The 12,808-nt window shown below is 36.8% G+C and overlaps 1 protein-coding gene across 3 annotated transcripts in view; it reads left to right on the forward strand.

Moving 5' to 3' along the window:
• The window catches only part of EMB2785 (elongation factor family protein), a 38,478-nt gene extending 27,040 nt beyond the window's left edge, over positions 1 to 11,438 (forward strand). For all 3 annotated transcript variants that reach the window (XM_028207031.2, XM_082883655.1, XM_028207030.2), the window contains 9 exons: positions 5,899 to 5,953; positions 6,036 to 6,160; positions 6,926 to 6,999; positions 7,780 to 7,829; positions 9,428 to 9,514; positions 9,702 to 9,752; positions 9,832 to 9,915; positions 10,883 to 10,933; positions 11,171 to 11,438. In XM_028207031.2, the coding sequence (XP_028062832.1) occupies positions 5,899 to 5,953; positions 6,036 to 6,160; positions 6,926 to 6,999; positions 7,780 to 7,829; positions 9,428 to 9,514; positions 9,702 to 9,752; positions 9,832 to 9,915; positions 10,883 to 10,933; positions 11,171 to 11,254 (661 nt within the window). In that variant the 3' untranslated portion in view covers positions 11,255 to 11,438. The remainder of the gene's footprint in view (positions 1 to 5,898; positions 5,954 to 6,035; positions 6,161 to 6,925; positions 7,000 to 7,779; positions 7,830 to 9,427; positions 9,515 to 9,701; positions 9,753 to 9,831; positions 9,916 to 10,882; positions 10,934 to 11,170) is intronic.
• Positions 11,439 to 12,808: the final 1,370 nt, after the last annotated feature.

Here is a 12,808-nt window from a genome sequence, read left to right on the forward strand (position 1 = left end):
CTTGGACAAATGCTAACTTTACAACTGAATTGTAGCCGCAAACAGTGCACCTCAAAGAAATTTGTAACTTGGCTGCTAGTGGTTTCTCGTTCTAGACTTGCTCACTTGGAGTTGGGATTGCTATGATTGCATCTTTAGAGGTTGAATCTGACTCTACCTGGTCAGTAAGCCAGCTTGGACTGCTTTTAAATCCTACATGGGTTATAAAATTTGCAACCTCTAGGTCAGGTTGGATGGTTTGAGGCCGCAAATAATCCCATCCAACTTGACCCAATACATGTGAATCACTTTTCATTTGCAACATAATGATATTATTACATTCTTTGATATTAGCATGCTTATATGCTACATGGTAGTGGCTTTTGGTTAGAAAGTATTGATGATTATGAAGTTAGTATCTTCATTTTAGTATCTTTCTATAATTTTCTAACAATTATGAATGAAGAAAGAAGCATAAACTTTGATTGCTTTGAAATGTTTCTTACCATATATAATTTTGAGTTTTATAAAAGAAGCTTGTTCTTTGCAAGTTTTCATTTTTTATTTTTTTATTTTTTATATATGTAAATTTAATTTTCAATTTGAGGGAACATAATGATTGGGAATTGAGGGAGTTGTTTGACTTTCTTGGGTTTATATGCCACCTGTATTGCAAGTGGGGGTGATGTACTCCAATGGTCTTTGAACTAATTAGGCCTTTTCAGTGTGAAGTCCTATTATGAGGTGCTTTTGGGCCATAAGGGGGTTCTATTCCCTTGAGAGTGGTGTGGGGCTGTGTGGGTAGGCAGAGGAGGGAGACATTTTCAAATTAAAAGATTTTTATTTTTATTTTTTAGTTTTGGGTAATTTTTGCGTAGTCGTTCCTGGGGGTGGTTAACACGTTCTTGAACCAATATTTAGATTTTGTAGAGGCATTTGAATAGATTTTTGTTGTTTGGTACAGGTCTTCTTTTGTATATGAGTTTTGCACCCTTTGGTGCCTCTTTTTTAACAATATTTTACTTAAAAAGAAAAAGATTACCTTGGTAAACTATTCTCCGTATATTTGATCACTAGACAAGCCATGAAGTCCTTAAAAATCACTGGTTGTAATATTAAAAATATACTTTGTTTCTGTAATGTTTATATTATTTCTCTTAATTTGTCTCTTTTGCTTGAAAAAAGTAAATCTTAATACAACCATCCATCATAAAAAGTAAATCTATACAATAAGTCATAAGAGCAAAATTCTCTTTGTTAATCCATATGAAGCACCAAAACAAAAAAAAAACAAAAAAAAACACCATAAAGTCTATGGCCATCCTTCCCAACTGGTTGTTGCCTTGTGTCTTTTGGGTACTTTATACATTGCATTGCCAGAATGTCAATCGTATTTGCTCTTCCTGTGCGTACCATCTTATGCTTGATTCTTTGGAAATCATCAGGACTAATTTTTTTCCAACTTGCCATTGTCTATCTTAAATATCTTTGTAAAACTTAACAATTTAACAACCTTGAGAATTTGTTATAATTCCTATGCTGTCTGATATTATCCAAGTAACATGTATATGTGATCTTTTAGTTTTCTGACTACCAAATTGTTTTATAGTTATGACTCAGATGCTCACAGTCATGCTTTTTTAGTAATGTTCTTTAGGCCCGTTTGTTTTGAGTTATAGCAAGGGGATTGGGATTTCTAGTACCTTGGGATTAGTATATGGGGTGTTTGTTTTGAGAGATAGCCTTGGGACTATTAATACCTTGGGACTAACTAATACCTTGGTATTACTAATACCTTGTTTGTTTTGAGAGATAGGGAGGGTACTACTAATACCTTGGTATTACTAATACCCTTGGGGAGGGGATTCATAGTGAGGAGGTAGAGATGGTATTAGAAAAATAGTGAGGGGATTAGAAATTTTTTTATTTTTTATATATTGGAATTTTTTTTTAAAATATAATTTTTAATTTTTTATATTTTTTTATTTGTTTTATTATTTTATATAAAAATAATTTAACAATTCCTCACTACTAATCCCCTCACTATCAATCCCCTCACTACTAATCCCCTCACTATCAATCCCCTCACTAACAATCTCCTCATTATTAATCCCCTCTATTCTATCTCTGAAAACAAACGACCCTCACTAACAATCCCCTCACTATCAATCCCCTCACTATCAATCCCCTCCATTCCATCTCTGGAAACAAACGGGGCCTTTGTGTTAAAAGTGACACTCGAATGCTCATATTTGCGCTCTCTCTCTCTCTTGTTTGTGTTGAAAGTGAAGGTTTGATATAATTGGAATGGTGTAAACTGAAATTGCCGGGAGTGCCAAGCGGCATCTCTCTATATTTAGAAAATACATATTCTGCTTCCTCTTGGTGCACTGTATTGTTGGAATTTTGTTGTCAATCTCATTTTACATATTCAGGGTATGTTGAGTGTTAAAATTTATCAATAAACCTACCACCACTACCACCTCACCTACTCCACTAAACCTAACCCACTACACCACTACCACCTCACCTACTCCACTAAACCTAACCCACTACACCTACATCTATATAAGGAACCATTTGTAATAGACAGAATATATCAATTAATCAATCAATAATACATAAATTTTTACATGGTATCAGAGCAAGGTTGAGAACCTAGTAATTCCGCTTCACCGGCGGGCGGCAGCCTCGCCTTGGCCGCCTGCCGGACCTCTACACATACCTTCACTCCGCTGCCACAAATTCCATACTCTAGCCTCTCTGCATTCCTGAACCTTCTCTGTCTTCAACCAATGTGGGTCTACCGCCAACTCCTCGTTGAAAAGTGTGTTGATTATACCCACCTTGAATTTCCACATCTGCTGGGGTGGCACCAGAAGTGCTTGGAGGGTTTTGATCCGAGTGACAAATGGCACGATGATGACTACCCTGTTCACCTGTTTCTGCAGGTTGATTTGGGTTACCAGCAAAACCTGGAGATGCTCTCTTGTCACGGGAATGAAGGGGTAATGGTGGAAAAGGACGGAAAGGCACACCTGGAGCAATAACCCAACTCTCTAGAGTTTCTCCTTGAGGTGTCCCAAATTGGTGTACCACAGATGATGGAATCCCATGAGAGACAGGCAAGCGATTTAAGAATCTTGCCTGAGGATTCACGAGGACACTTAGCAGGGATTCTGTTTTCTCGGTGAATATCAGTAACCATTGAAGAAGCATTAGATGGAACAGAAGGCCCATTACGAGGAGGAGCAAATCCAGGAGGGACATCATCATCCTCAAGATTCTGTCCCCCATCATCTGCCCTATTAGCTTCCATCTGCTGGGAGATATCGTGCACATAACCAGAGCAAGGCTGAACCTTTGGTTCCTTTTCCACTGCTGGCTGATCCCATCGGCTTTTACGTTTGCGAGTTTTTGTCCCATTGGTTGGGCAACCACTGGCACAGGATGAAGAGCCGCCTTCCACAGTACCTGCATCGACTGAATTTGTTGCAACAATTGATTCCTTGATGCAATTTGTTTCTACTGTAGTTTTTACACCCTGATCACACCAAGGATTGTATGATGGTGAGGATCTAATGCAGTTTGAACCCTGGTGAAATTCCACCCTGCCATCACTCCTGTCCATGTAGCTGCTTTTTCTGGCATGCCTGGGAATCCACCTATCTCGGAAGCTTCTTGCAATTTGATGGACCTGCTTGTCATCTTGTATTCTTCAATATTGCTTTGGGTACAGCTGGATTGGCAGCAGCGTTTCTGTTGTGGCCTACAATAACTGAGCAACTTCCCACTCTCCCACCATCTATCTTTTGCAGGGGCCTATCGCCAACCTACATTCTCTTTCTCTTAAATCCCATCATCATTTTATTTTATTTTATTTTATTTTAATCCTATCATCCTATTTTATCATCATCATTATGTCTCCATTACCCAACTCTCTTTCTTTTCTCGTCCTCTTTTTATTATACTATATTACCCAAAAAACAACCACACAAGACCATAAAGCTGTGCAAGCCAACTTTCTTTATTTTATATATATATATATATATATATATATTACTCTTTTTATTATATTATATTAAAAAAAAAAAAAAAAACCCTTTACCAATTTGCACAACAAACCATATTTTATTCATCTCAGGGATCAACCCCGATCACATTTTTACACCAAAAAAAAAAAAAAAAAAAAACCAAACACATCCACAGGTGGGATTTTTCTTCTCTATTCTGCCGCCGGTCTTTTCTTCTTGCCTCCGTCTTGGGCGGCCCTTGCTGGTGTAGCCTCCGTGTTTCCCACTCCACTGGGCACGATCACTACTCCCTGCTCCTCCACTGCAGCATATGGCGGCCCTCCAAATCGGAACATCACGGTGGCCTTCCGCTTCAGCTCCTTGTTTTCTGTCTTTAGCACACTTATCTCTGCTCGCGCATCCTTATACATGCGTTGGAGCAGAGCCAGCTGGGAGTTTAACTGTTGCACCTCATTTGTCCTGCTCTGCAGCCGGTGCGACAAGTTTGTGACCGCAGTCATGGTTTCCACACATGACTTTAGAGTATACTGATTGGCCTCCACATCCGACTGCACTGCCATTCTTTGCTCCACAGACCGCATCGGAAAGTTCAACGGAGCAAACTCCGGGGCGCTTGGTTGAGGTTCCAGTGCCACCGCACCAGTCCTCTCTCTTGTTGACTCGTTGAGGTCGGGAAAGAGGGTGAGCAGTCCACGGGAAGACGAGGACGAGGCCATTTTCTGGACAACAGCGTGTTACAGACTATCTCTCTCAGCAAAACGCACTATCTCTCTCAGCAAAACGAAGAGTTTTTTTTTCAGAGGTTTTTCTCAGTTTCTTGTCTCAGCCTCTGCCTCGGCCTCAACCTCCGTCTTGGTTAAATAGCCGAGGCAGCCACGCGCATCGCGCGCCTCTTGCCACCAGACGACAAAACGGGCGCGCAAGCCAAGGCGCCCACGTGCCTCGCCATCATGTCCGGCACACCTTTTTATGACTTGGGCTCGCCTTTTGATGGCACGCCTTTTTATGGATTGGGCACGCCTTTTGATGGCACGCCTTTTGATAGATTGGGCACACCTTTTGAGGGTGCGACTTTTTAAGGGTCCGACAAGACTCTGTAAACTGTCCCGACATAGATTCCGGTTAGTTTCTACAAGGGTCCGACAAGACTCTGTAAACTGTTCCGACATTGATTCCGGTTAGCTCCTTTATGGGTCCGACAAGACTCTGTAAACTGTCCCGACATAGATTCCGGTTAGTTTCTACAAGGGTCCGACAAGACTCTGTAAACTATCCCGACATTGATTCCGGTTAGTTTCTACAAGGGTCCGACAAGACTCTGTAAACTGTTACAACAACTGTCACCACATTGTCTGCTACAACGGTCCGACATGACCCCATAAACTGTCTTCTACAACGGTCCGACATGACCCCATAAACTGTCTTCTACATCGGTCTGACACCGCCATCCAGTGTCCTCTACAACGTTATGACACCACCATCCAGTGTCTTCACCAATGGTCTGACACGACCATACAGTGTCTCCTATCCTCTTTTATTTTTATTTTTATGTATTTTCTTGTTTTATTACTCTCTCCAAACTCAAGTTGGTTAGTTTCTATCCTCCTTGAGTTTGCGGGGGGCTGTTAAAATTTATCAATAAACCTACCACCACTACCACCTCACCTACTCCACTAAACCTAACCCACTACACCACTACCACCTCACCTACTCCACTAAACCTAACCCACTACACCTACATCTATATAAGGAACCATTTGTAATAGACATAATATATCAATTAATCAATCAATAATACATAAATTTTTACATTGAGTCTGCTACTACTTTTCTGGGGATTTTGTGAACTTTCACTGCTTGATAAATTTTCCTTGTACTGAATCAGGTATAAAACCGAGAATGGTGGAAAGATGGAGCCAATTGAAGAAGTGACTATTGAGGTAAGAATTTAATGTTTATGGTACGTGCTGGCTTTCTGCCTTTTTGGGTTCGGAACCTTCAGCCATTATCTTGTCACTTCAGGTAAATGATGAACATGTGGGGTTAATCATGGAAGCCTTATCTCACAGGCGAGCTGAAGTTACTGACATGGGTCCTGTCCCAGGAAATATGGGCAGAACTAGAATGTGTTTGACTTGTCCATCCAGGTTTGTACATGCTTTATCCTTCTTACTTCTGATTTTTCGTGCAGTCTACATTGCTGTTTAGCACCATGCTGTTGTTGATTTCAAGAAACTGGTTCCTTCTTTTTTGGGAAAGTTTTTATTTTATTTTTTATTTTTTTCATTGTTCTCAAAAGATTTTGTTACATACATAATTATAGTTATGCGGTGTGTGTGTTAATAAGATTTGCTTGTGTTATGGGGCATTGATGTGCCTCAACAAAGTTTGTGTGTTAGACTTCAGAATGATTTGGAGGAAAATGTATATATTTTGAGAAGAGAGGACCAAATAAATGTAGATTGCCTTTCCTAAGATAAATTCTTTCTAAAGATTTGGTTAGTATTTCTAAAATACATAAAAATATGTCTGAACAATTAGATATTGAAGATACATTTTAAATAAGCACATGGTGTAATAAATAATACACTTGCTTCTATGACAAGATACATGGGTCCAATCCCTAGTGTGATCGATGATAATATCTTATACTTAAATAATTATGCTTTTGTTATGAACATTCATAGATTCATGTAGTTTTACAAATTAGAGAAAACAGGAATCCAAGATATATTGTACAAGAAGTTAAAAAATTCAATATTTTAAATCACTGAAGTGACATAAAATTATTCTAGTCATTGCTTTTTTGAAATATATTTTGCTTGGCCTTTCCGCTTGATACCAATTTATTTGCAGCGTAACAAGGATATATGTCAAGCAGAAAATAATATTCTTCCGTTCTGTAATCTCAGGGGCCTTGTTGGTTACAGAAGTGTGTTTAGCAGTGATACACGTGGCACTGGATTTATGCACCGCGCTTTCCTGAGTATGCTTATGCTGCAATAAATTCTTAGCCTCTTTCTTTGTTTTTATTTTCTTTGCTGTCCTCTTAACTCATTGCGATGTAATTGGGTTATACATTTGAGTTAGCTTCTTTTTGTTTTTAACAGGAATTTTGTAGTCCAAAAAATGGCAATATAGGTTCCTTTCTTTGACTCTGTATGGCCGTATGATTCCAGCTTTTCAAACTAAATAACTTGACTTCTCCTGAACTATAAGGCCTTCTGGAGTTGAATTATCAACTTGACAGAGCTTTATACGTGTAATTTGATTGAACAATAATGTTTTTGGTTATATATATAGTTTAAATGATTTTGGTAGAGTACTTATTTTGTCCAAATTTTGAATTGTGTGCTCTTGGACATTTGAATGGAACTTGGTCTCATCAATCCAGCTATATACTGCCAATTTTGCTACAGAACCTGCCCAGGTACCGCCCCTCACATGAGGGAGTGGGCCCCACCTCTCATGTGAGGGGGGCCAGGCTGGGAACCCTTTACCTTTCTTCCATGCAGTGGTTGAAATACTGATATTTTCATTCTTTGGTTTTCAAACTCCAACAATCAATTATAAAGTATAATCTCCATTTTCCATTTCGTCAAACTTCTCTGTTTTTGTCTTGCTATTTGCCTGGAACAGATCACAGGCATTTGCCACTTTCAGAATAAACTTATTCCTTTCATTACTGTTTCTTTTTATTTATTTATATTTTTTTGGGACAATAGTATCTCATCTCTAATGCTCTTTATTCTGTGTATTTTTGCAGCATATGCCAAACACCGTGGTCTTCTTGGAAATGTCAGGAAAGGAGTACTGGTATGGCTACCTCTAACCTTTCAGCTTTCAATTAGAAGTACTCTTCTTGTTCTTCTTCTTTTTTTGTAATTTTAATTATTTATTTATTTATTCAGTTAGATGTTATGACCGTAGTGCATATATTGTTATTGAGGGGGAACTGTCTACTTTTCGGTCATCCTTTTTATTCACATGGATGCAAACATGGGACATAGAATTTTTTTTTTTAAATAAAAAATTAAGGACACGCTCCGGCAGTCACTGAATATATATATTTATATGTATACATGAAAATAGTAAGAGTTTAACTGCCTATTTTTTACTTTACAAATACAGTTATGTATTATATCAAAATAGTTCAGAAATTCATTTTTGACATTCTTCATATTGGAAGAAAAGTGCGAACAAAAAGTTCTAATATCTATGAGAAAGCTCTAGTCATAAACAAATTGAAAGTGTCGGGCTTTAAAATTCCTATAATTAAAATTTTTTAAATGGAGGGATTAAAATTTGCGATGTGTTTCATTTGTGTGTAAACGATAGACAAATGAGTATGAAGCATGTGTGGTTTTAAATAAAACATTAAGAAAATAATAGGACACATTTGGATGTGTGTGCACGACATGTGTCATTGAGTGTCTGATGAGTCACAACACCCTAAAAGTGTTCATGCTTCTTAGAGCTTCATGGAGGGAAACCCAAACCAATTTTGAAGTCAACAATATCAGTGGATTTGTCCCAACTTACTTTTAACAGCTACGCGATGTCTAAGAATTCACTGCAAGCTGAATTCTAATTATCACAAATTTATTTTCATTAATGGTTACATGTGTATACAAACGACTACTGGTATCAAGCCAGTAACGTACAGACATGCTAAATCTTCTAGTTGATATTTTGGCAAAAGAAAGAACTGATTGTTCTCTAGTAAGGGACAGTGAAGTAGCCTTGCTGTCTTCATGTTAATTTTGACTCACTTCTCGCAACGTAGCTGTTCTTTTGACTAATTTCCATTCTCCACCTTGTTGATTCATGACTGAAAAAAGCTGTCTTGTTTTCATTAGAAAGGAAGCAAAATAATGTTCATTGTTCAAATCTCCTGATGGCCTTGTGGTCTAGTGGCATGGAGGCAGCACTTAGGTGCTTGCAAGGGAGAAGTTGGGTGCTCAACTCTCCCAAGGTGCTAATCTAACAACTGACTTTCACTTATAAAATAATAATAATAATAATAATAATAATAATAATGTTCAAATCTAACGGGAGGTATTGAGGAGTCCTCTTGTATAATGTATCATATGGCTACTGATTCTCCTCACCACTCCATCCATTTACATGCTAACTCACTTTGAATAATAGGTATCAAAACTTGTACGGTATTGAGTTCGCATACCTGTATTACAAAGTTCCACAATTTTGCAGTTATTTTTTGTTCTATCATTTGTTTTATATGCTTATTTGCAAACATCGATTGTAGGCATTGTGTTTCTGACAACCTTGAAAAATATATTCATAACAAACTCATAAGGTTCTGTTATATTTAACTGAAAGAGAGCTTGGATTGACATGGGTTGTTGAATTTGTAATGGACCTAACTTCGTTACTTTTGATTGATTGAGCAGGTGTCCATGGGCCATGGAACAATCACGGCTCATGCACTCATGAGTTTAGAAGCTCGTGGAACTCTCTTTGTGAACCCTGGGATGGAGGTTGGTATACAAAATGACCTGTTCTTCTGCTTACTGCTTGTCCTCTACAGACGTCAATTTACTAAAATAGCTTCCTCTAAGAAGTATAAACTAGTTCTATGTCTAAACAAATGAAGCAATGACTTCTTTTAATTGTATTTTTCATTTTTTTTTTTGGTTGTGCTAACTGGTTTTTTGTTGCGTACAGACATATGATGGCATGATCATAGGTGAACATTCACGAGATACCGATCTTGATGTAAGCAGTTGCTTTATTTTGCCTCACGTTATGCAAAGATTTTAAGGTGGCTGACCGTGCAGTGATTGGCCTGTCACAGGTGAACCCAGTTCGAAATAAGGAACTTACCAATGTACGGGCTGCTGGCAAGGATGAGAATGTGAAGCTATCTCCTCCTCGCCTTGTATGTATTCTTCAACCTTTAGCTTCTTACATCCTGATTCTACTTCTGCAGTTACTATGTTCTCCTCCAATCTCTCTCATTACATTGTCAGTACATAGATAGTACGTGTCTTTCGTATCGTGTACTAACATGATATACAAATGTAGAGGTGCTGGACCTATCATCAGATGGTCCATGCAAGGAAATTGTCAGAGCCAAATAATTTACTAGATTCTCTCATTTGCTTTCTTGAACAAAATTTCCACCATTTGTTGAAATATGGATACAATTTTGTTTATATTTACAAAAAAATTGAAAAATGTGAACTAAAACTGGTTTGGTATCTAAATCTGTTAGCAAAACAGACTAAATTTGTGTACACACAAAAGTTATTTTCACTTGTTTATTTATTTATGTATTTTAATTATTTCCTTCTTCCCACTCCCTCTGGTCACCTCGCACCGCTCATCATCACTATCAGCCACCGTCCCTGGTCACTTCCTCTGGCCACCACCTTTTGTTTGAAATCACATTCAGCGGCCACCACCACCCCCAGTTATCACTTCCAGCAATCGACAACCACCTCTAGCTACCATTTTTGACTGTCGACAACCATCTTTGGCCACCACCTTCCACCGGCCACCTTTCACACTTGTTTTCAAAACAACTTTTTAAAACACCCGTGGATCAAACATGTTTTTTGTTTTCATTTTTATCAAATATAAATATAAACATGTTTAACATTTTTTGTCAACAAAAACCAGTAAACTAAACGTTACCAAAATGGCTGGCACCTATACATGTTTTGATTCATTTTTCAGGACTGTTAAGTTCCTTCTGATGAAGTTCAGTCTAGTACATACTTGCCATGATAGGATAAAATAAAATGCAGTAGCCAACCTTTTTAGGCGATTAAGTGAAAAGTAGAAACTTATTTCATTTTTACATTTGATGTATGGGTGGTGACATTTGAATGCTTCGTCTACAGATGACTCTTGAAGAAGCAATTGGATACGTTGCTTCTGATGAACTCATCGAGGTAAGCAACATTCAGTCATTCCAGATGCGACAAATGTTCCAACAAATTCCCTACATATTTGTAGCAATACATTCCAAATTAATTGACTTGCTATTTCAGAATAAAGCATTTGCATATTCCACACTATTGAGAAAATTACTGCTGTGATTGGCTTCTAGACTTGTTCACAACATATTTCTAATAAATTTTGTTTTGGGTGTGTTAAGTGGTATTTTTTTTTTGGCAATTATTTTGCAGGTTACGCCAAAATCCATACGGTTAAGAAAGAGATACTTGGATGCTAACAAGCGTAAAATGATGAGGAATAAGCCCAAGGAGTGAAGCAATTGTTCTGATTTCTGAAACAGTTTTGTAACCTTATTACAGGATTTTAAATCACTTTAGGTCATATATGTTATGGGAAAAACTGAAGTGTACGTTATTCTTTCACAAACATTGAGAGGCAAGGAAATTCAATGTTGTATTAATTTATTAAAAAAATTGCAATAAAAAAATAAATTATTGATGTGTGTTTTGTTTGTAACAAGAGTTCGAATAACAGCAAAACTGTCAAGGAAACTATAACAAATGTATTTTTTTAATCACATTTTGTTTATTATATGAGATGACCTATCTATAACTTGAGCCCACTAATATTTGTGAATGTGTCACATTAAATAAAATTAAATAATAAGAATAAAATTAATGCTAAATTAATACAAACCGACCTTGGTTAACTATATTAAAAGTTTCCCTTTCGAAATTCAGAAGGAAAAAGTTGGGAACAAAAAGTTGCATAAACAAGTGAAATGCAACTGTCACATGTGAATGCGTATAATAAATACAAACGTGAGGTTGTTGCATAACGTTCAAATTTTCTTGTCAAATGGTTAAATTCCTATGCCAATCCCACTTGCAGTAATTCTATGATTATTCGAACTTTATGTATACAACACTTTATTTATTATATTAATTTCCAAAAATGCCATTGGATTAATAAAGTTTTAATTTGAAATTTAAAATCAAATTAAAATATGAATTAGGCACAATAATGATTGGAACCGTGGTGCAACGGATAAGAATAAAAAGAAAAATAGTTTTATTTTATTTTTATTTTTTTAGTAATAAGAATTTTGCTAAAGTTGAGCTACTATAGACTCGTTCTTACAAAATAAATTCTAAAAATATGTATTTACCTGCTAACTAATCATGTATATTTTATGACCGGAGGACAACATGACGCTCATGCCATGTTTGATTCACAAGATTAATAATGAAGGTATTAATAATCCAATCAAATTAGTGTGATATTCACTATCCAATTGGATTAGTAGAATAAATTATCCTCTTGTACATTATTTGATTTGCATTAGATTAGTAGGTAAAATAATCATTTTATTTTATTTCTCAACTCAGGATATATAATTCCACCCCTACTACATTACTAATAATCCTACAAATTTATTGGATCAATTATTCATTGAATTAATAATCCTGAAACAAAATTTCAAAACAAATACAGGATTATTGGACCCACGAATTAATAATTCAAATCTCATATTCTAATCCTATCAATCAAACATGCCCATCTTGCAAATAGGGCATATCTTGTCTAGGCAAAATTTTTGAAATGAGACCTTTATTTCCATGTCTTCCAGCTACTTTATCGCCTACTTTGATTTCACGTTTCTGTAAAATATATACACGAATCATTTCTGGATTATAACTAGAACCCCACTTTTTCTGGATCCATCTCACATCAATAACTCGACCCCTACCACCTGTAGGTAGTTTCGGACCAAGACAGAACTTTTACTTGTTCAAATAACAATTAAGGTGAAGCAGGGTCAGGAACGATGAATCTCTTTATGATAAACAGATCCATTTTGCAAGTTC

The sequence above is a fragment of the Camellia sinensis genome, chromosome 8 (assembly GCF_055761805.1).
Source record: "Camellia sinensis isolate YWXY chromosome 8, ASM5576180v1, whole genome shotgun sequence".
In the NCBI taxonomy this organism is placed as follows: domain Eukaryota; kingdom Viridiplantae; phylum Streptophyta; class Magnoliopsida; order Ericales; family Theaceae; genus Camellia; species Camellia sinensis.